Source organism: Mesoplodon densirostris, chromosome 1 (genome assembly GCF_025265405.1).
Source record: "Mesoplodon densirostris isolate mMesDen1 chromosome 1, mMesDen1 primary haplotype, whole genome shotgun sequence".
Classification (NCBI taxonomy): domain Eukaryota; kingdom Metazoa; phylum Chordata; class Mammalia; order Artiodactyla; family Ziphiidae; genus Mesoplodon; species Mesoplodon densirostris.
The window spans coordinates 152988138-153012565 of record NC_082661.1 but is presented as its reverse complement, the minus strand read 5'-3'; the positions used below and the strand labels follow the sequence as shown (position 1 = coordinate 153012565).

The 24428-nt window shown below is 40.9% G+C and overlaps 1 protein-coding gene across 3 annotated transcripts in view; it reads right to left on the bottom strand.

The window, feature by feature from the left end:
• The window catches only part of ATP8A1 (ATPase phospholipid transporting 8A1), a 238334-nt gene that overhangs the window by 14801 nt on the left and 199105 nt on the right, over nucleotides 1-24428 (bottom strand). For all 3 annotated transcript variants that reach the window (XM_060110533.1, XM_060110538.1, XM_060110544.1), the window contains 3 exons: nucleotides 22470-22531; nucleotides 20216-20272; nucleotides 18950-19057 (listed from right to left, as the gene is read on the bottom strand). In XM_060110533.1, the coding sequence (XP_059966516.1) occupies nucleotides 18950-19057; nucleotides 20216-20272; nucleotides 22470-22531 (227 nt within the window). The remainder of the gene's footprint in view (nucleotides 1-18949; nucleotides 19058-20215; nucleotides 20273-22469; nucleotides 22532-24428) is intronic.

Sequence of the window (24428 nt, the reverse complement as noted above, 5' to 3'; positions counted from 1 at the left end):
GTGTAAGTTTATAAATGTCATGGTTTTCATCACATTAACATCACAGTATATACTCATCTCAAGACTGAAACTGGCCGAGTAACTGAACCCTAATAAATTGCCATTCATCTCAATTTGCTAATGTAGGAAATGGAGATAAAATTTTTTTCATAAAAAATCATATAAAAAAGATTGTATGGGCACAATATATTAATTTGGAAGGGTAAATTCAGAAAACAGTGCTGTAAAACTTGGTTAGTTTCTTCTGTCGGGGGGGAGGGCAGCAAGATAAATTAATATAAATAATATAAATACCAGAGGAGTTACGAGTTAATGTTAATAACAACAACAACAACAAAAAAACAAGAAGTGATTATTAACTGTCTAGATAAAACTTTATAAAAGGACTTTCTAAGCTTAAAAACAGTGGGAAAAAAACTATAAAAAGAAATGCTTTAAAGAACTGATCCATGAAAATGGAGAAGTTCCACGTGTTCAAAAAGAACTAAAAAAATATGATACATAAGAACTTGGGAAAATGGCTGCCATAAGTATATGAAACTCTGCACTAAAACCTGATTATAAAAATAGACCACTTATCTTCATAAGCATAGCTAAGATTCCAATAGATAGGCAAAAGACCTGAGAAGGTATTCACAAAAGAAGCAGCAAGTAATCAATAACATGGAAAAATGCTGGGCCTCTCTGTAGTCACAGAAACATTACCAAATTAGATCAGATTTAAACAATTCATAATCACACTTGGGGGAGTAGGGAGGTATGGTGAAACAGGTATGTGTAGTAATTTACATTCCTATCAGCAATGTACTCGCCTTTGGGAAAGGTAATTGACATGTGCATCAAGAACACAAATATTCATTCCCGTTAATTTGATAATTCAACTTCTGGGACTATGTGTTGAAATTTGGTACAGCTTTTACATATAGGTTAATATCCTATGAAACTGTTCTGTGGTCACTAGTCCTGAAAGCGCTCTCTCCAAAAGCCTGTCATGGCCCAATGCTTAGTAAAGGTATAAACAAACCACAGCATACCCCTCCTGGAGAGTCACAGGGCAGAGTAGCGTATTTAAGGCTTTGAGAAATCACAGTAAAGAACCTACTGAATAGTTTTTTAAACCAAGGTTTCCAAAATACATTTATCGACCATGGAACACTTTTTCCTATATACTGCTTTCTAACATCCCAAGGAACTAATTTTGTGGAATGCAAATATTCATTGTGCATTTTTTAAAAATAGTAAAACACCAGTGAAAACTAACAGGAAAAACTACGTGGCTGGTTAAATAAATGTACGTCTATATGAGATAATATTGTTCAAGCTATTAAAGATGCTGTTCAAAGAGTGTAATTATTAGGAAGCTGATTGTTTGGACAAGTCCTGAATAAAGGGAAAGGTAGACTATCCTGGCATTCTCTCAGGAGCCTCCTGTTATCATATACACACACTCCCTGGGAAGGTTGGAGGTTTCTATTATCTACATGGGGATCAGTCATGGTCTCTCCCTGTGGCTTAGATCTCTTGCCTGTGCTTCAAACACAGACCAGCCAGCTCTGAACTTGAATGTCAAAGAGACACTTCAAACTTAATACATTCCCCAACTGAACATACACTGTCTTCCTCCCAGACCTGCTCTTTCTTTGTGCAGTCTCTTCAGGGAATGGCTTCATCACCACCTGCCTGAGACAGAAGCTGGGCTCTATTCTTTTTTTTTTTTTTTTTTTTTGCAGTATGCGGGCCTCTCACTGCTGTGGCCTCTCCCGTTGAGGAGCACAGGCTCCAGACGCGCAGGCTCAGCGGCCATGGCTCACGGGCCCAGCCGCTCTGCGGCATGTGGGATCTTCCCGGACCAGGGCACGAACCCGTGTCCCCTGCACCGTCAGGCAGACTCTCAACCACTGCGCCACCAGGGAAGCCCTGGGCTCTATTCTTTTTTTTTTTTTTTTGCGGTATGCGGGCCTCTCACTGTTGTGGCCTCTCCCGTTGCGGAGCACAGGCTCCGGACGCGCAGGCTCAGCGGCCATGGCTCACGGGCCCAGCCGCTCCGCGGCATATGGGATCCTCCCAGACCGGGGCACGAACCCGTATCCCCTGCATCGGCAGGCGGACTCTCAACCACTTGCGCCACCAGGGAGGCCTGGGCTCTATTCTTGAACCGTCTCTTGATACTATATCTGCTTTATCACCAGGTTCTGTTGTGCTTTAGTATCTTCAGACCTATCTACTTCTCGCTCACCCTGCTGCCATTATCCAGTCCAAAACTTGCCTGTCCTCCTAATAGCCTCATGCGTGGATTTGCTGACTCCTTTCTTGCTCTGCTTCTAGCCAGTCCCCCCACTGCAGCCAGAGCCACAGTGCAAATTAGCTTTGAGCAGTTCTTGGATTAAACCCTTTCAACGGCTTTATACCATCCTCAGGATGGAGTACAAAAATCCTTAATATGATTTCATGACCTTTCCTACCTGACTTCTGATTACATCCCCTACATCATCTCTCAAGCCAGCCCTCATCTCTAGCTTCACAAAGTGTTTCAGATTTTGGAATCTGCCCAAGCTTACTCTCATCCTTGGACCTGTATCTGTGATTCCTGCTTGCTCTTCAGTTTCCACATCAGATGTCACTTCTTTCCTTAGACTTGGGTTAGCTGACCCTACTTTGTGCTTCCACTTTGGTGGTAACTATTACCCATTTTCTAGTTACAGACTATGATCCCTGTAAGAGGAAGAAATATATCTTGATGAATTCTTACAACCCAAGTGCTTAACCACCAGCCAGGTGTTCAATAAATAATTGTTGAATAAATAAGTTCTTACAACCTAGTGTTTAGAGAGATTAAAGGTCAAAAAACACCAGAGCCTTGGGACTATATTCCTGAGATGTTGTTTGGCTTTCTTATGCTCTGGCATGGAGTTATTCTGGGAGCAGTTATAACTAGATATTTATGTGATTTGGGGAGACGGGAGAAGGGCTTGATTCAGCTCCCTAACCATCCTTTTCCAATAGAGGTCATTTTATCTGTTACAAAGGCTGAGTGACATGCATTAAAAGCTAAGTATGTTAAATTATCTTCCCCATCCCCCTTTTGAATCAACAGAAATATTTTGGCGAATCCAGGGAAAGTATGATAACTAAAAGTAACAATTTTTTTTGGGGGGGGGAAGGAAGGTATGTAGAATGGGCAGGAAGAGAAGGAAGGTCTCATACCGGCATTAATGAAGACTTTTCTTAACTACACAACGTGACTATTTTGCTACATTAAATAAAAAGAATATAAAACCCCAGTCTTCCCTGTCTTGGCAAATATAAACTTTATTCTTCCAGCTGCTCTGCCCAAAAAACTTGCTTTTCCTCCTTTTCTCTCAGACCACACTTCCAATCCATTGGTAAATCTGATCTGCTCTATTTAAAAAAAAATCCACATATGAATGTTTATAGCAGTATTATTCACAATAACCAAAAGGTGGAAACATCAGCAGATGAATGGATTAAAAAAATGTGGCTTATACATATCATGTGCTATCATTCAGCCTTAAAAAGGAATGAGATTCTGGAGCATGCTACAAATAGATGAACCCTGAAGACATTATGCTAAGTGAAATAAGCCAGATACTAAAGGACAAATATTATATGATTCCACTTACAAGGGGTACCTAGAGTAATCAAGTTCAGAGACAGAAAGTAGAATAGTGGCTGCCAGGGGTTGGGGGGAAGCAGTAACAGGGAGTTATTGTTTGATGGGTCTAGAGTATCAGGTGGGGAAGATGAAAAAGTTCTGGACGTGGATGGTGGTGACAGCTGCACAACACTGTGAATGCGCTTAATACCACTGAACAGTACACTTAAAAATGGTTAAAATGATAAATAGTAAGTCATATATAAGAGATGTAAGAGATTCTGGGGCTTCCCTGGTGGCGCAGTGGTTGAGAGTCCGCCTGCCGATGCAGGGGACACGGGTTTGTGCCCCGGTCCGGGAAGATCCCACATGCCGCGGAGCAGCTGGGCCCGTGAGCCATGGCCACTGAGCCTGCGCGTCCGGAGCCTGTGCTCCGCAACGGGGGAGGCCACAACAGTGAGAGGCCCGTGTACAGCAAAAAATGCAAAAAAAAAAAAAAAGCGATTCTAAGGGCAAAACTCCCTTCTCCTTAAATCCAGAGTCTACCCACTTCACAGCCCCTCCCCCGTGGCTCATGCTCTGCCACCTCTCTCTGGATTCCCCCCCACGGCCTTTTCATGTGTGCCTTTCCTCCTGTTCCCATAGCAATCTATCCTCAACACAGCACCCAGAGCAATCATTTAAAAAGTAAGCCTGTGACTGCGCTCGACCCTCCAGGGACTCGGGAGTCTAAGCGCATCTTTACAATTGTCCCTTGGCCAGGGATGCTCTGCCCCATCCCTCTAGCTCTTTTACTACTCGCTCCCTCCCGCCCTCGTTCTGCTTCCGCACTCTGGCCTCCTCAGTGTCTCAGCACTTGGCCATCTCTCCTGCCTGCAATTCTCTTCCTGCAGGTGGCCTCAGGGCTTCCTCATCCCACTTCCGGTCTCTGCTCGAAGGTCATATTTGCAGTGATCTCCCACAGCCACTGCACCTCAAGCAGCACCACACGGCCACTGCAGTACTTTTCAGCCTTTCTCCTGCACTACAGTGCTCCACAGCACTTACCATCCCCATGCTCCAGAATATACTTTTGTTTTTCTCTTTCTTCTCAAGAATATACGCTCCCGAGGGCAGGCCTTTTCTCTTTTGTTCACTGCTGTATCTCCAGAACCTAGACTAGTCCTTTGATATATATTTGTCAAAAGAATAAATTATCTAATCAAAGATAAGTACACAAATTAAGGGTAGAAAAAGACGGGACTCATATGTTTACAGGGATTACCTTTGGGTAGTGAAGCTGTTGTTTTTTTTCCCTCTTTTTGCAGAAGTTTATTTAATGACTGTAAGTTAATCATATAATTGAAAACTTTTTTTTAGCACAGACTCCGGATGCGCAGGCTCAGCGGCCATGGCTCACGGGCCCAGCCGCTCCGCAGCATGTGAGATCTTCCCGGACCGGGGCACGAACCCGTGTCCCCTGCATTGGCAGGCGGACTCTCAACCACTGCGCCACCAGGGCCCGAAAACTTATTATGAATTTTATTTAAAAAGCAAAAACATCAATTTTTACTGATATGGGAGGTATTCAGAGGAAGAGGCCAAGGCTTCAGCTAGCCAGATGAGGGAGGGTGCATTGTCTATGACCCATTTCCTACTCCCGGTTCACCAGCTGAATCAGAAAGTGAAGAATAAGAATTTAGGGAAATACTGTGTGTGGACACATGTTTGACACCATGGACATTGCAGAGTCGGGAGGCATCTGAGGGGACATATACTCAATGGTATCTGTCTAAACGGTACAACTAAACAGTTATAATAAAGCTGCCCTTTTCAGTCACACTCTAACCTTTTTCTGCACTTAGAATTATTTTCCTAGGTTACATCACAATCACAAGGAGAAGATGTAATTTTTTTTTTCTTTTCTCCCAAACAGTTCTCTAATGGAAAGAAGTGATGATTTAATAGTGATCCTCTTATTCAGAGACATGGTATGTTTATTTATTCAACTCATTTAAAAAATATTCTCTCATTTTTGTCAAATTTTCCAGTTTTTTTTCCCATTAACCATACACACATCTGGCTAAAGTCTCTCTTTGTTGTTGTGAATGAGACCTTTCAAATTTTTTGGGTAGGAGGGCTATTTATCTTTGAGATTTAGGGCTTTTCCAAGGGAGTTAGCAAGTTTTGGAGAAAACTCCAAAAGCTTATATTACATATAGCTTGTATATCCTATTATGTGCTTCTTAGGATTTGGTTGGGTATGGTGTCCAAGAGTTTAATTAAATCTGAGTTTAATTGTTCTTTCTGGCTCTGGCTTCTTTGAAACATCCTGGTAGAGCAACTCTTCAGAGATGATCTGTACTGTGATGTGGTTTTGTGACCCTCAGAACCCACAACTCCCACTTTTCTTTTGTTTCAGAGCCATCTACCAAGTTATGAGACCATTTAACTTCTCTTGCTTCCTCCTATGTTTCAGTTAACCCTTCTGGTCTCCTCTGGAAGCACATTCTTCATGAAATCATTTTCATCAAAAGAAAAAAAAATCAGTGCTCAACTTCAGGTATGCAGGTATTGTTTCTTTTCATACAAACTTTCTGGATCTTTCCCACCAAGTTGTGGCTCTTCCCTCCCTACTGCTCCTCAATGCTTCGTCTCTGCTGTATCAGCTGAATGTTTCTTTGGAAAAGGTAGACTCTCTTGCTGTATTTCACTTTCAGTCCCATCTCATCCCACTGCAGTTACCCACATGGTATCTCCTCCTCCAGCTCCCTTTCTCAGGGGACTGGGGAGGCTGACTCACTGAGCCTGAGATAAAATGATACTCTTTAGTACCCTGAAAGCTGAAACCCACAAGGTTAACATCTATATTTTAATGGCAAAATATCAATATTATATACACAGAATGCTTTTAACTGCATCGAAATTGTGCCTTCTCCTGGCAACACTGCCACTGATGTATGGAAACGACATCAGATGATCAAAATCAACTCTGCTTTCAGATAATATATTATTGTGTTATTTGAATGTAAACTTGCAAAGGTTTCTTAAAGTGTCTTTGTGACCAAAGCCTGGGAAACACCATGGCGTGACAGAGATTTCCAAGCTGTGGGAGCCTTCCTCAGAAATGTAACCCTTTCTGTCTGAATTCGTTATGGTACCTGGGCATGGAGTTGAACTCAGAGGTACATAAGCATAACTGGGTCAACACTAAGTGGTGAACATTGTACTTCGCACTTTAACCAGAGCGAAATTTCAAGCTCATGCGAACTTTGGCTTGAAGAGGTGAACTTCCACTGAAAGTCTTCACTGGCTACACATCTTGGGTAGTGAGGCTCAAAACGTCCCTTGGATAAAACCCAAAGACAGAGGAATACCCATGCCAAGTTCTATGGTCTGGAGCTTATCACTGAGAAAGGTCTTTGATGTCTTATTTTAGCTCAACAGAATTCTTGCAAATTTTCAATTATATTATGTGATACATATTCATGCCAAAATATAAAAAATGTTCTTCATCACTCACTAGCTTAGTACTAGCATTTATATATCATGTTCTCTGACCTGAATCTGTATTCTATGGCCTCAGGTACCTTCTGGAATACTATGTATTTCATAAGGAATTGCAATCTGCCACGGCTTAATGTAATGATGTAAATACATTCGGGTAGCTTTCTGTGACCTGGTCTTGGCTACACTTTTCAGTTCCAGCTCCCTCAGGAACCCCAACTTCCCTCTTTGTTGGGCTGCTCTCTAGCTGGAAGGCCCTTCTTTCTCTTGGCTTCCTGCACAGTGTGGGGAACAGCAGTACCAAGAAACCTTTCTAAACTCTCTGAACTGTAGCCTGGGGGTCGAGTGCCCTCTCCTCTGCTAGCCCCTCCCTGCGAGTCCTGATCAAAATAACTAGCGTCTTACATTCTAATGATCTGTTGATCTGTTGGTTTACTCACAACTCAAGCTCCTCAGAAGGACTCGCTTTTTTCAACTTTTGATCCACTGACACCCAGTATAGGTCCTGACACAAGGCACTACATAAATCTCAGTTGAATTGAGCTAAATTGGACTCTTATATGGGATGAATTATTACTTTCTCCATAAAAATAGATAGAGCAGAACACCCAGAAAATAACTAAGGAGAAGGGTGTTTTGGATAAACCCCAATATGTTTGCAATTATACCAGAAGCTCTTGATTACTCAGAGACAAAGAAAACCCTTGGCTTGGATTATCCCAAACAAACAAACAAAAGTCTTAGAAAATATGCAAATTGTTCCAAACAAAGAAAATCTTAGAAAATATGCAAATCAGATGCCAGTTCACAGCGTTTATGTGCTTTTTTTCCCCTTGGACATTCCTGGGTGGTGGTGAGGAAATGAAGGAGGCGTGATCACCCTGCGGGACTAAGAAACAATATTCAATCTAGTTGAATGATGCAAAAAACAACCTTTGCATCTCCACCCTCTGGAAATAAATGATTAAAAAAGATGTTCAGAGGAAAAGGAGGAAGAGCTAGTTGGGACCTAGATCAATCAGAAGCTAACTTTTTTTTTTTTTTTTTTTTTTTTGCAGTACGTGGGCCTCTCACTTTTGTGGCCTCTCCCGTTGCGGAGCACAGGCTCCGGACGCGCAGGCTCCGGATGCGCAGGCTCCGGATGCGCAGGGTCAGCGGCCATGGCTCATGGGCCCAGCCGCTCCGTGGCATGTGGGATCTTCCCGGACCGGGGCACGAACCCGTGTCCCCTGCATGGGCAGGCGGACTTTCAACCACTGCGCCACTAGGGAAGCCCACTTTTTGTTTTTAAAGTAAAATTTGACTGTGTATCAATATATACTGAGAATTGAACATGCAAAATAGTCCTTCTAAAAAGGAATCAAGAGCACTAGAAAATGTATGGCTCTGAAACTTTATTTTCTAGGGATATAGTTCCCAGAATAGTAAAAGTAATTAAGAACAGAATTTGTTTTGCTTTGCTTTATTTTAATCTTCTTTATTGTGCTATTTAAAAAACTTAAAAGTACCAGAAAAATGAGGACAAAATTAGTAACAAAATATTCTTTTTATGAGAATTATAATTTTAAAATGTTCTGATGTTACTGGAGAAGTTGTATAAGATAGAGCACCTTATCTCAATGCTCAATATGTTTACTTGTTATATCATTCTTACAAGTTTTTATAATTTTGTGATGGCTCTGTATTTTATCTTAAAAACCATCTCATAAAGCATCAATTCTTTGATTACTAGTAATTCAATCTGTGAAACATGACCTATATTTCAGATTGTAGGAAGTTTTTTTCTTTAAAAAATTTATTTTCTTGCTTGAGACATAATTGACGTATAACATTACATAAATTTAAGGTGTGCAATGTGTTGATGTGATATATTTATATATTGCAAAATGATTACCACCGTAATATTAACTAACACCTCCATTCCGTCATCTAATTACCATCTGTTTTAGGAAATTATATTTTAAAAACTCAAAACTTCAAAAACAATTTACCTATGGAAAGACATATAAAAGCTAAATATATGGCTGAGTAATATTCCATTGTATATATGTGCCACATATAGCTGATTCACTTCATTGTACGGCAGAAACTAACACAACATTGTAAAGGAATTATACTCCAATAAAGATGTTAAAAAAAAAACCTAACATATGGCTTATGTAGAAAATTTATTGACTTTCATGGCAGAGACTTCTAGTTGCCTCCCAATATATCTCCTCTCCCCTTCTTAGATGCAACCACTTGAATCTTGGCTGAACACCTTCTCCTCTAGCTCAGACTATGTTCCTCTGGCTCTCTTATTGCAGTTAGGTATGGCCATGTGACTAGCTTTTGGCTAATGAGAGCTAAGAGGAAATGTGGTGGGCATTGTCTAGGAAAGAACTTCAAAGAGAAAGGGTTAATCCTTCTTTCCTTTCTTGTTGGCTGGAATGTTGATAAAATGGCTAGAGCTTAAGCAGCCATTCTGGACTATGAAGAGGGACATAAAAGTTGACAGTGCAGCAAGATAGAAGAAATCTGGTCCTGGATGACTGTGCAGCTGCCATACCAGTCTGGAACTACCTGACACCACTGGACTTTTTTTCCTATGAGAGAGAAATGTTTCTATCTTGTTTAATCCACAGTTACTTCTTTTTTTAACATAAAAAAATATGCCATAAAATAACTTGCTTTGCATGATACATGCTAGGGAGCCTTAGTGATAACTTGGAACCAAGCAGCTTTTGACCTCATTGATGATCTCTTTTCCTTACCATATCATGGAATGCAAGAATTGTGTCCAATTATGAGCTTTATAGAAGTAGATGGCACAGTGACATTCACGGTTTCTTTTTTAATTTTTTTTTTTTTAATTTTTTTTTTTTTTTTTTTTTTTTTTTTTGCGGTATGCGGGCCTCTCACTGTCGTGGCCTCCCCCGCCGCGGAGCACAGGCTCCGGACGCGCAGGCCCAGCGGCCATGGCCCACGGGCCCAGCCGCCCCGCGGCACATGGGATCCTCCCAGACCGGGGCACGAACCCGCACCCCCTGCATCGGCAGGCGGACTCCCAACCACCTGCGCCACCAGGGAGGCCCCACGGTTTCTTTTATGAGCATTTTTGATTGCTCCCTGGCACGCAACTCAAAAACAAGCTGTACTGGTCTTATGAGCCAGAGAGCTGAGCTTATAGGGGTTACATGCTTTCTGCCCATCTCACTGGCTCCATCTCATAGCACTCTTTCCCACTCTCTCTGCTCCAGCTACACTGACATTTTAGTCTTTGAATCTACCAGGCTCATTCCTGCCTCAGAGCTTGGGCACGGGCTGTTCCTTCAGCCCTAAAATGTTCTTCTTCACATGGAGGTATCTCAATATCATTTGAGTTTCCACTTAATCATCTGTTCTCCAAAAACACCTTCCTGGAGCAGCCATTACAGTCCTGTCCCTTACTATATCATCCTGTTTTCTTCCTATCACTTTGTGAAATTATCTTTAGTCGTTCAACATTTAGTCATTTGTTAACAGACTTAGTGACTGTTTCTCCCTCTCCTTGCTTCTCTCAACCTGAACGCTAATGGGTATCTTGTCTAATTAACCCATTACCTTGACACAGTGCCTAGAACCGATTAAGCACTCGATAAATAATTACGCAATGAATGAACGCGAGAATGCACTGACTCTAGAGAACAGCCAAAGTTCTGCCGTACTAAGAGCAGCTTTGCTCAGCTTTCCATGCCTTGCTCACTGTCATGGCACCTGGGGTGCACCACATCATCCCTCACATTTATGACGTCAACAGCTCATCAATAAAAAAATGAGATCCTTAAGGGAAATGACCAATTCTGTTCACCCTCTGCATCCTCCACTGCCTAACAAAGAGCCTGTAACACACATACACTACAGACTCAATATATATTTGCTCTGTATTGTAGGAAAGGGTGCTGTGTCTACAAAAAGCAATGCCAGCTCTCACAGTGACTCTACAGAGAGCTTTAACTTTAAAATGTGTGCCAATGTCCTGATTTGCCATTACATTTGTCACATCCATGTCTCTCTTTGCTTCTCAGTGTTTCTACAAGGCTTCTCTCTACAAAATGGGCTTGGAAGTGGCTACGCAGCCAGCTTCTTTAAGACCCGTGATGGTGTGCCTGTCTCATTCACCACCAGGGCCCTGACCAATGGCATGTTTTACTGGATGGGATCCCAACTGTTGGCTCATTGAAGAGCATCTGACAGAGTTTAGGGTTCTTGTTCCCTCCAGGCTACTGGGCTAAACCCAGTAATCTTGCATGAAACTCCTTCATATCATAACACTGCTCCACCCTATCCGCAAGGCCTGGTCTTGTGACCAATAAATTATTACATGCTATCTAGGTAATTAAAAGCTGAGAGATGAATAAGGACTATTTTAAACCAGGAAATTCCTCATATGCAAAGTAATTCATTATGCTGGTAAAATGGGCAACAGCACAACTTAGGAAAATCGTTATCACTAATGTGGTTTATTAATACCTTTCCTACAGGCGTGACACTAAAGGGTTCAACAAAGATTTTTATTGTTTTTCAGAGAGACTTTACTAACCTCAATCAAGAGATCTGAAATTCTGTAAAACACATGCTCGTTCCCTAACTTCAATTTCCTTCAGTAGTTTTATAGATCCCCCAGGCCAGGGAGAGCAGAACCAGATGCGCTTGGGAAGACTTTACAGTGTGTGTCTGCAATGCCGCGATACATTGAAAAGTTCTGCCGATACTAAGCTTCTGGTATAAATCGTGATATGGAATGATCCTTAATGTCGCGTGCTTTTTACTTTGTAATCTGGTATACTAATCATAGTGCCTAAAATATTTTCTTCTGGAAATTCAAAAAATACCCAGTAACATCATCTAGACAAGTCGAAAAAGCAGGCCAGCATATGTTTATATAACATAGCACTTCTCCCCAGGGCCTACCTTGCCCCATAAATTGTGGTACTGGTGTGAAAAAATACAAGTCAGGTCTGAAGGGAAAAAAAAAGGCCTCCTCTTAAATCACAACCATATTTGTGAGAGGAAAGGAAGACAGAAACAAATTTAAAGTTGCCGTCAAGCTTGTCACACTATTTTCTTTTTATTTTCCTTTCCTAAATAATTTCTTATTGTCGCATTTTCCACCTTTATAGAATCCACTCTCCCCCTACCCTGATGTCATAATTCTTTTTAATTGTTTAATAGTTCAGTCATTTGTGGTACTGGGATACTTGTTAATCATTATCATTTGAATCATTATTAGGGGCAGAGATGTAGAATTACTGTAGTGGGAACAAAACTATGGGAAGGAATGTTTCCCAAATGGCAACACCCTGCCTACCAACTGAGAACAGCCTTCCCCGGCTGTGTCTGGAGAGACTGCAGTCTGCCCTAAATGCTCAGATATCTGGGGGATGGATTTCTGGTAACTCCAGGCATGCAGAATGTGCTGAAGGAAGGGGGAAAGAAACGATGCCTGGTCAGTGATACAGGCAGCTGAGCACAGCTGAAGATGGAAATATGACATGCAGATAACGGATGGCTTAGTTTACCAACCAGATGGAAGTAAGTACTTAGATTGGGGCACTGACACTAAAAGGAATTTATACCTTCGAAGTTGATAAGGCTGGGAGAAAAATGCAGAGGAATGAAAAGGTGAGAGAAGAAATGTAAAAGCAACAGAGAACAGTGGGTACGGTGGTTAAGGGAAAAGACTGGCTGGGTTCCAACAGCAGCTCAGATACTTACAAGCTGTGTGACCTTGGGAAAATTATTTAAACACTCTGTGTCAGTGAAATGCGTAATAGGAACTACCTCACAGTGTTGTGTTAAATGCTCAGTGTTAAATGACTGAAGACGTGAAAAGTACTTACGACAGTGACTGACCCTCAGTAAATGAGGCCCTGCTGTCATTTGAGTGGCAACTGTACAGTCTCTGATGATGTGGTTTTCAATTTCATATATATATGTATATATATAGTCATCATTGCCAGATTTCATATGAGATGTTAATTGTTCGATCCAATTTTCCTTCCCGGATAAGTTTTTCTTTCCTATCTCTGTCAGTTTTGAAAACATAATACCAGAAGAGGAGGGGCCCAATTCCAAACAGAGTTCCTAAAAGTGAAGAGCTCTCGGGAGTAGGTCTGAAATTGGGATAGATATTTGCTGATCTTGCATAGTCATAGATCTCCAACAAGTCAAGGCAGGATCTTCAATGACCCCATGACAGCTGGAGTCATTGTACTGAAGCAGGTACTCCCGTTTAAGCCGGGATCTTACGGCCAGCCACTCCGCTTGTGCCTTCCGGGTTTCCATATATATATATATATACACACACACACACATTTAAAAAAAAATGAGCTGGGTATTACATATGCTGATATTGCTATTAAGAGGATATGAGAGGCCAGGATACAAAGTGAGGCAGAATTTCTATAAGTGTGTTGAGGGAGTTAGGTGGGTGTTAAGAAGAGAGAATTAAAAATCTTGGCACTTTTAAAAAGAGATGGGAATGCTTTTATATCTGGCTAACTGAGGGAAATTGATCATGGCCCTGGGTATCCTGGGAAATAGCAGATAAATCAGGGAAATCAATGGAATGCAAGGAAAATGGCTGCAAGAAGAAAAGAAAGCATTCCCATCTGAGAGAAAGGAATAGGAATGGGCCCTGAAGAGAAGGTATTTAGTTACTCAAGATGTGAGAGCAACCAATGGGATTTGAGAAGAAAACCTGGGATGAATTCTCTGGGTCACCTGTTATTGCTCTGCTTATCACAAAGGTTTGTGATATGGATTTAAATGAAACAAAGAATGCCCGGTGCACAATAAATATTGGTTCCCTTCCCTCCCCCTCGTGGTGAGCAAGGATTTTCTTTCAACATACTGAGAGAAATGGCTCTGTCTTCAGATGGGGGCTACAAAGACAAATCAAGGACATAAATTGGAAATGACTGTAAAATCATGATCTATGTATGAATATGCGCCCAAGCTGAATATAGAAGCATGAGATCCATACCTGTAAGTTGCCTAACTTGTGTATAATTTGCACCCTGAGTTCCAGTTAACATTGACTAGAGCAGAACAGTCTGTGCCCTTCAACATTTAAGATACTCCTCTGGAGAGAACACAGTGAAGAGAAGTCCACAGAAAATCTGAATCCTAGGAGTTGGAAGCAACTTCGCAGGTGCAGATGAACAAGGCACTGCTGAGTAGCACTACTGCCTGGTACTGGGGCTGGTTACATGAGGCCAGCATTCTGTTCTGCTGCTGGAAAGTGCCACGTTGGGGAAATCTCTGGATGTTAGCAAGATGTTCTCATCTGAGCTGAACTCTGCCTCTGTGTCACCTCTACTCTATCATTTCTCATGTGTTTGTGCAAAACAAGACGCAGACGTAGAGAATGGACTTGAGGACGTGGGGAGGGGGAAGGGTAAGCTGTGGCAAAGCGAGAGAGTGGCATGGACATATATACACTACCAAACGTAAAATAGATAGCTAGTGGGAAGCAGCCGCAGAGCACAGGGAGATCAGCTCGGTGCTTTGTGACCACCTAGAGGGGTGGGATAGGGAGGGTGGGAGGGAGGGAGATGCAAGAGGGAAGAGATACGGGAACATATGTATATGTATAACTGATTCACTTTGTTGTATAGCAGAAACTAACACACCGTTGTAAAGCAATTATACTCCAATAAAGATGTTAAAAGAAACCCCCAACAACAACAAGCAAGGAAAACAAACTTACTTCACGCTCCTTTACTTAACCTTTATGGGGCACTAGGAGCCTGAGGCCATAACTGTCAGAGCCACCAGTAAAGACACGGAGGGGCAGCGGACACGTGAGGAGGAGGGTGAGCATTCTGGCACAGCGGCCAGGGTGTAGAGGATGGAGGGAGGAAGACCAGGACCACCGACATGTCCACAGGGGGAAGAGACGTGGGGGAACCAGTGCTGTCAGGAAAAAGAAGACAGAGATTCCCTCGTCCACACAAATCCCTGAAATACCTGCAACGAGGGGCAGTCCCTTCAGACTTCTGAGTTCCAGATTATACACTGCAGAATCCTTTGAATAACTATGATCAGAGAAGCAGCACTGGGCAGTGTATAAGGTAGCTGACCCCGGGACCATACAGCTAAGTCAAAGCGTACCTCTGTCACTTAGTACCAGTGGGGTATCAGATGAGGTACTTAACTTCTCTATGCCTCTGTTTTCTCACCTGTAAAACAGGTATGGTAACAAGTTTGCTGGGAGGATACAGTGAGCTGAGGACAAGCACGTCCTGAAGGTCACGGCCAACACGATGGCATCCACCTTGACTTCTTTTCCTCTCACTCCTCACGTCCCATCTGTCAGCAAATCCTATTAATGCTACCTTCAAACTAGATTCGGACTCTGACCACTTTCACCACTGCCGCCCTCCTGGCCCAAGCCACCATTACCTCTGGCCTGGGTTACTGCAATAATGTCCTAAGTGGTTCATAACACAGCAGTCATAGTCCTGCTGTGAAAACATGTCAGATCATGACACCCCTCTCTCAAGCCCCTCCAATGGCTCTTTATTTGACCATGAGTAAAAGCCACAAGGCGCTATGGGAAACAATGGAAATCATGGTTCTCGGTTTCTCTTGCCTGCTGTGTTCTCTACAGTGCTTACATTGGTCTATATATTTCACTTAATTATTTTATTTGCCTGTCTCCTTTCAGTAGAAAAGTTGAGAAGGTCATGGATTTTTGTTTATTTATTCACTAATGAATCCACAGTGCCTGACCCACAGAAGAATCTCAACAAATAATTGTTAAATCGATTGAATGAATGCACATCAAGTACTTAAAGTGTTCAATATACCTTAGGTATTTTTGGTGTTATTTTTCCCAGATCTTGGTTTCTTTTTGAAGAACTTCTCTATTGTGTGAATGCCTTTTAAAACCACACAGTACCTCATCCTCCAAAATATCACCTGAACCAGGATGGGGGGAATGGGGCTGCTATTTTCGGTCTTGCCTACCCACCTCTATTAATGTTGTACTAAGCTGGGTGCCCTTATTACACCTTTAGACAACCCAAACATACGGACATATTTAGTTATTTAGTTTTGGAAGGAACTGCTGCCAAACCAATACAGGAAAAAACTGAAGTCCTAGGGGTATGGTCCTTGGATTAGACACTCATGACCTGGTGGTGGTGACAGAAAGTTGCCTTCACCACACCAGGAATGCTTTGGAATAGCGTTATGTTCTGGGGGATGCCTTGTGCTGTGTTTCATTAAACGGATTACGTAAAACATGTCAGGTCCGGGAATGCTAATATTTGTACTTATCCTGGTGTTATTTACAACACTATATTACTACATGTAATTATGATAATATATATGTAAAATATATTATAATAGTATATTGCTATGAAAATTAACAGATGAACAGGTAAGTTTTATTCAGGATGGTTGGTCAGTTATATATATACATATATATACACACACATACAGATATAACTATTGGCACATAAATGAATGTTTCACATATATGTATTTGGCTATATTCTTGACTGAAACATAGAATTTTAAGATTAAAAATGTAAATCTAAGGGTAGTTACTTCTTTCTGAAATTAACTGGATTGTAATAGAACTAGTGACTATGCACAATAAAAATGTTCAAAAATTAAGTACTGCCACAACATTTTTGGGTCCTAAAACCCTAGTGCCTAGGAAACAGTTAACGTAGACTATCACTCCTTGGGAATGTGAGTGGCGTTCTTGTTATCTTCTTTTTTTTGCAGTTGTCATGAGGCTCATTTACACACACATGCATACCAAGATGCTTTGCAAACAGTAAGTACTAAATAAATTTAAATTATTATTCTCTTCTTTAAATACATTAAACAGATTTACATTTTGGACAAGCTAGCCAAGCCTACAGCTGAATTAATCCATTCTTCCTATTTTCGATGGAGCACCAGCTATTTAAACATTATATTCAAAGTATCAGTAGCAATAAAAGAACAAGAAAAAGAAGCCCTGTTAGCACTTCGCACTGTATACGAAGTGAACAGAAATGTGATGGGGTACTGACATCCATTTCACTTTGAATTAAACACAGCATCACCGCAAATCTCAAGAGATGATATTAAGTTTTGTGTTTGGGTAATACCAGGAATTCTACAGGCAAGGGTAGAATTATATTTGGTTGGCTAAAAGCCAGTCAAACTTCACACTTGTCCTAGAAGTAGGTGGTCAAAAACTGTTCGTGTCTTCAAAGCGATTGGCTACAGCTGCTCAAACTATCTCGATTTCAAAATCTTTTGTGTCACTCATTTTGAAAATAAAATATTCGGACATGAGGTCTAATGAAAAAGATACTAAGTTAGAATTGACCTTGGGGGAAAAGCAGGTCGAATCGGACAGCGCACATCAAATAAAAACAAAGAATAGAATTGGAATTTCCAAAGTGGCATCAGCAGACATACACAGTCTTTGATTTTATTTCTTCAGGAAAAAAGGACTCAAACCAAGGGAAGGAAGAGATGCCTTCACAGCTTTCTCTCTTTTCTCCTCAAAATACATGCTGTAAATTTTCTCAAGTTCACAGTACATGTTTTAGAAGAAGCCTTCCCTTTGGGTGGAAGGAAGTACATGCTCCTTGATATGTCTGGTTTTGCTGTAATAGTATGTAATGCTTCTCTCTAATAAATTTAACCACAAAATTGTTTTTTTAATGTGCCTGCATTCTGCTAATTTATAAAAAGCAGGATGCTGTCAGATAAAATTTCATGAACATGATCTATAAACCAGACTGTCAAAAGTGAAAGGTACTCAGGCAGTACTTAGGGAAACAAATAATGGAAACCCCTGGAAAGGTTTCCTATGACTGCAGGAAAACAATGTACTGTAACGGAGCTCACATTACCTTGATTTGCAAGTTACTGTGAGGTCACAGGAAATCCTGAAATGTTTTCCACATTTTCTTTTATACATTTTATGTCAAATTTCCTGCAATTGAAATCATACACCCTCCTACTGCTGGAATCTCTTCTGCACGAGAAAGGAGATCTTGTGACACTCCCCCACAAACACCTAATAACTCAGTTCCTACCAGTGTAACAAGAAAGTGACAGACGGAATTGAAACCGGACCATGATAAGGCTGAAATGTCAGATATCCTAACTCTTTCAAAATGAAAACCGAACTGATGTCATTAAGACAACTCTAAAAGTGCATTTAATCTAGTGACAGTAGCCTTTTCTTTAGAATAAGAGATAACAACAAAAAAAAGACAGACTGTCCCAAGACATAAGCTCATCATTTCCCCAAATCTCTTGTTCAAAAAGTATGTGTGGATTGATGGTCCAATTTTAAAATGGCATCCTCTATATGGATATTCTTTTTTTTTTTTTTTTTTTTTTTTTTTGTGGTACGCGGGCTTCTCACTGTTGTGGCCCCTCCCGTTGCAGAGCACAGGCTCTGGACGCGCAGGCTCAGCGGCCGTGGCTCACAGGCCCAGCCGCTCCGCGGCATGTGGGATCATCCCGGACTGGGGCACGAACCCGTGTCCCCTGCATCGGCAGGCGGACTCTCAACCACTGCGCCACCAGGGAAGCCCTATATGGATATTCTTAACATGATTCAAGCTCCTGACAACCACATTTTATTAACCCAGCTATGCTTACGAAAGGGTAAGTCAGATTTAAGTAAAACGTCCAAGTTTAAAATATTCTCTCAATTTTTATACTCACAGCTGTGGAGTTTAAAAATAGCTTTTAAAATTGACAAATACTATTTTAATATAAACCCAAGCCAAGTAATTATGGCTCATTAATGAATACCAATTTTTAGGGTTTGTTAGATCATGAGTGATTAGGATACATTACCTCTCCTGACATATCAGGGGCCATGGGGACAGCAGGCCACAGAGATGAGTAGATTCCAAAAAACACCACCCAGAGTGCGATGCTGCCCCAGATCGCTATGTGGCTGAACTGTGAAGGAAGAGAATCTGAGTTAAAGGACCTTCAGGTAGATGGAGGACTCCCACACTGATGAAGCTTTCACAAATTTCCTTATTAATTTTTTTTACTACATCCATAAGATATTACCTATGGCAATTATTTTTTTATTTTTTATTTTTTTTGCGGTACGCGGGCTTCTCACTGCTGTGGCCTCTCCCGTTGCGGAGCACAGGCTCCGGATGCGCAGGCTCAGCAGCCATGGCGCACGGACCCAGCCGCTCCGCAGCATGTGGGATCTTCCCAGACAGGGGCACGAACCCGTGTCCCCTGCATCGGCAGGCGGACTCTCAACCACTGCGCCACCAGGGAAGCCCTACCTATGGCAATTATTAACTAAATAAATGCATGTTTTAATTGGATCTTTCATTAAACACTCATCTCTTCCACACCGGTTATAATGCTGGTGGTACTGGCATATAGAACCGTTCCTCCTCTACCCACTTTGGAGGGTCTCACCTTTCACTCTTACCTTTTTTATCCACTACCATCTTTAAGCCTCCTTAGTTTTTGCTCCATATGCTCTCACTGAAAGATGCTAAGACACTTGTGTGAATATTAATCTCTGTGTTGATGACTGTCAAATCCAAATTTCTTGTGCCCATCTTTCCCTTGAGCATCTCACTTGCTTTATATTTATTGGGTCTCTCTACCTGGATGTGAATGTACTTCAGTATTAACATATCTAAAATGGAACTTGTTTTATTTGGACTGGATATCTACAAATGTCTGAGGACAAATCTTTCTCTGATATTTTTGGCCTTCAGAATCATTTTCCAATGAGTTTTCTGCCAGTCTTGAGACACACTCTACTAAGAAAAGATTCCTAGTCAATAAGTTTGAAGGCTTCCTCCCTTCCAGGGATATTTACAATGTACAACAATATATTAAGGGCTATTGAGAAGTCTTGTGGTAAATAGACTTATTTAAGTTTTACTCAGTTTTTCCACACTAGAGTCTCCAGTTCCCCCCAGTCCATTCCTGACTGCGCCCCCCCCCTCACTATAATGAACAACCTGTGGAACTAGGGTAAAGGGACACATGCAGTTAGAACGAAAAACAACAACAAAAATTAGTGATGACACATAAGTAAATGTGATATTCCTTGGTTGTGACTAAAGATTCTCTTACCCAGGTCCAATATGATGTCTCCAATCCAGCTTTCAAACACACAGTTATCACCACAAACTAAAGCAGAAGGGAGATGTTATTTTATTTCATAAATATGATAGTTCATCAGATTGGACTGGTAGATTATTCACAGCTTGACTTGTACGTCCAACAAGCAAAGAAACAAGTGAGTTAGCTGGGTGGCTGAACATCACGATCACGACCGGCTGGAACTGCCATTTACAGCATCACATTCCCGACTCCCTTCCCTGCCTTCCCCTCACCCTCACTGGCTGACAGTCCAGCCATGAGCTTCTGAGCATGGGCCTGGCTACTTCGTGTACAATTCATGAATAGCGATGGAGAATCATCTATAGTAATCTTGGGTTTCCAATCCTGCTTTAATTTTATTTTTTATCAACTGTAGTACTTAAAGCCTCCATTTTCTAAATTTTAAAGATAAATTGTAAAAGTAATATAACTGGATATTTAGAAATCTGAACACTTACTCTGTAACTTTACTTACCTGAAACCCTGCAGAGTAGAATGTAAGAGCCTGTTACATCTCCATGCTGTACACACCCATTGTCACTGGTGCCCATGCTACTAATTCTAAAGTAGGGGGACCCGGGTTTAATGAACTGCCCTGTGTTTTCCATAGGATAGCATAATGGCTAAATGGAGTCAGTCTATATTGTCCTGGAGTCAGACTATTTGTGCTCAAGACTCCATCATTTATTAACTGTTCTGATAAGGCACAAGGCAAATTGCTTGACCTCTCTGTGTCGCAGCTCCTTCATCTGTAAACTGGGATTGATAAAGCTTACCTACTCTGTAGGTAAAACACCAAGAACAGTGCTTAGCACTGCAGCATTATCTATTATTATCTATTTATAATCAAAAATATTAAATACTGTTAGTAGCCAAAGGAATTTGGGGCACTTTCAGTAGTTTGCCGGGATGGAAGTGTGACGCTTGCCTAGCACTGGTGATCAGTGGTGAGAGCTTCAAGGGCACAGTCCTACTTTGGGGCACTGTAAGGGTTTGTACACAGTATTAGATGCTTTCCAGTGGTGTCATAAAGTCAGGACAAAGTGAAGCATTTGAGCTTTCTCAGCGGATTATCTAATAGCAATTTAGGATAAATATCTGTAGAAATAAAACTCTTGTTAAAATTTAAGTGTTTAATTTAAGCTATATAAAAAATTCTAAAACAAGAGAGATTTTTGACACAAAGTTAAAGAAACACTCTCTCTTAAGCCTTGGATACTTTAAAGTCCCTCAGAGATATCTATGACACCTACTTTATTTCTAAACTTAGTCCATCAAGTATTATTTCTGTTTTGCACTCGTGTTGTACGAGAACAAACCACTAGCCCCTGAAATGTGTTTTCCCTTTTTTTACTTTTTTTAACTACTTCATTGAGGTCAATGGAAAGGAGAGCCTCGATTTGCCAAAACCTTAATCCCTCTGTTACTTAATGGTCTTAACTTCCTATTATTCAGTTATTTAAACATTGTATTATAGTTTTTCCACCAACTGAGTCAGCCGTACCAATGGCCACTTAGTATTTAGGACAGCACACTGCCCCCACTTGGGGGCCATGGAGAGGAAAGGACACTGGCTGGAGAATTCAGAGTTCAAGGTTGGAGTAAACTTTTATTAGAAACTAACTGTGTGACCTTGAGCATTTGCATCCAAGTGGAGCTTTTGACCTTAGAGGGAAAAATGGTTTTAAAACCTGTTTTGGTTCTTTAATGGCAGGGTGCAGCTCACACTCAACTGTGCATCCTCCGTAAGTGTTTGACATAGTGAGTAAACACAGCGAGATCCATGCCTTGCGTGGGTTAAACGTCTCAAAAGAGTGGAGATTTCTCTCCCAACTTTATTTTCATTAAGTTCTAGAATAATTATTGGTTAGACACCCAAGTAGAATGGTACTATTTACCATAAATTTAGGAAAGCAAAAAAAAATATGAACAAGGGCAGTAAAATAAAACTGAGGAAGAAGGGACAAGGAAGAGAAAAAGGGAAAGTGAGGCAATAAGTGTAAAGAAGGAATATTGAAAATAAGAGCAACCAAAGGCCTATAAAGTCAGTGAACCTAAATGACATTTTTATACCCTAATATAAAATAATCTCTTACTAGTCGAAACATCTCATTTCATTTTTAAGAGGAAGTGTAAATCCAGAAATGCGCACATTTAAATTTGAAAATGAGCTCATATGAAAATTCAATTTTATATGCAAATGAGGCAAATGTTCCACACTCACAGTGTAAACGAAGTTTCCCAACAGCAGGTAATCAGAGGTCTTCCCATTTCCAAATACAGTACCTGCATGAAAAGAAGAGAGACTTGCTAGAACTGAAAATAATTGAGGTCCTTTCAGAATCCTTTCAAAGACAAGTCAATTTAGGAGTGCTGAACAAAAGAAGGGGAACCAAGAGCCATACAATGGAGCCAGAAACGAGGCTAATTTAACAGAACACTGTATGAAGTCTCATAAAGTTGCTTAACATGGGTAACAAGTGAAAATCAAATTTCCAACAGTCAACATGAAGAAGGAAACTGGACTTGTTAACCAATTCTCAGGGTTCGTGAGATTAAAAAAAAAAAAATCGTTCAAGTGGAGCTTAATGCTATGGGAAGTAAGACAGAAGGCATTCTGAACCCTTAATAAAGAACTTTGTTAACAGTATAGGTGAGGGCTTTAGGGAGCCTTCTTACTATCTCTCAAAGTTGTTGGCATTGGACCAAAAAAGCAACTTACAGAGGGCTGGGGAGCACCAATATAATTCCAGGCACATGGCTCTTTGAGGATCTGGCTGAATTCAGGGGTACATCTAAAGGTATTTTGTTTTTCTAGCAATGACTAACAAACATGGCTTTAGATGAAGGGAGTGGTACTGACAAACTAAAATCACTAAACTAAACGTAGATACCAAAATAGATAGCTAGTGGGAAGCAGCCGCATAGCACAGGGAGATCAGCTTGGTGCTTTGTGACCACCTAGAGGGGTGGGATAGGGAGGGTGGGAGGGAGGGAGACGCAAGAGGGAAGAGATATGGGAACATATGTATATGTATAACAGATTCACTTTGTTATAAAGCAGAAACTAACACACCATTGTAAAGCAATTATACTCCAATAAAGATGTTAAAAAAAAAGAACCCCAAAAAAATCAAATAAAAAATTAAAAAATAACAATAATTTAATCATTGGTACCATAGAAAAACTTAAAACCCGTGGTATGTGTCATACAGTATTTTACTTATGCACATATTTGACAATATTTATTCAAAGCCTAATATGGAAGTACAAAATATGTTAGAGTAAACTGAGAGGAGACATGGAGCATGGTGCTGGTATGAAGAAACAAGGAGAGCCAGGTGAGCTTTGGACATACAGACCAGGAGAGGTTCTGTTACAACTTGTATCGTCTTGGTTTATTTGTAATCAATCTCCATTGAATTCAGTTTCTCCACTTAAAAGGTTGAGTGAAACTCCCTACTTTGGAGGAGTTTTGAGATTACAATAAGTTGAATATATAAAGCACCCAGCCATGCTCCACAGTGTGACCCTGCCTCCCCTCTAAGGTTTTCAGATAAAAGTAGCCACGAAGCGCTGCTTAAGGGGCAGCCCAGAAACCTAGGAGACTACCTTTCTCTATGGAGTATCCCATGATGAAGGACACAGGATCTGGCATGCTTACATGTCTTGTGGGTATGTTGTGGACAGACATAAATGTCTGAAATTAATCTGTGAACTTTCATAGAACCAAATTAGCAAACTCAAATCTACAAAATAACTGAAAGCATCTTGTGATTACTTCTGGACTTCCATGCTTCTGCTATGTGGCACACTGGTTAGGTCCCTTAATCAATATAAGCAAGTTATCAAAAATAATCATAGTTGGGTCCAACTCAACCTTCTAGTCATCACTGGTTTGTCAAAAGCTGGAGATTCATTTCAAAATCGAACCGAGGAAAAAAGTTAAAAGCCTGTTGTTGCGTTTATCAGGTTTGGCATTTGGATGATTTAGGTAAATTATTCGTGCTAAAACTTTCCGGTCTCTGGACCCCTTTACACTCTTAAAAAATTTTAAGAACCCCTCAAAGCTTTTGTTTATGTGGTTTATATCTACCAATATTTACTAAATTAGAAATTAAGACAGAAATTAAAAAAATTTGTATTGATTTACCTAACAGTAATATACCCTATATATGTAACA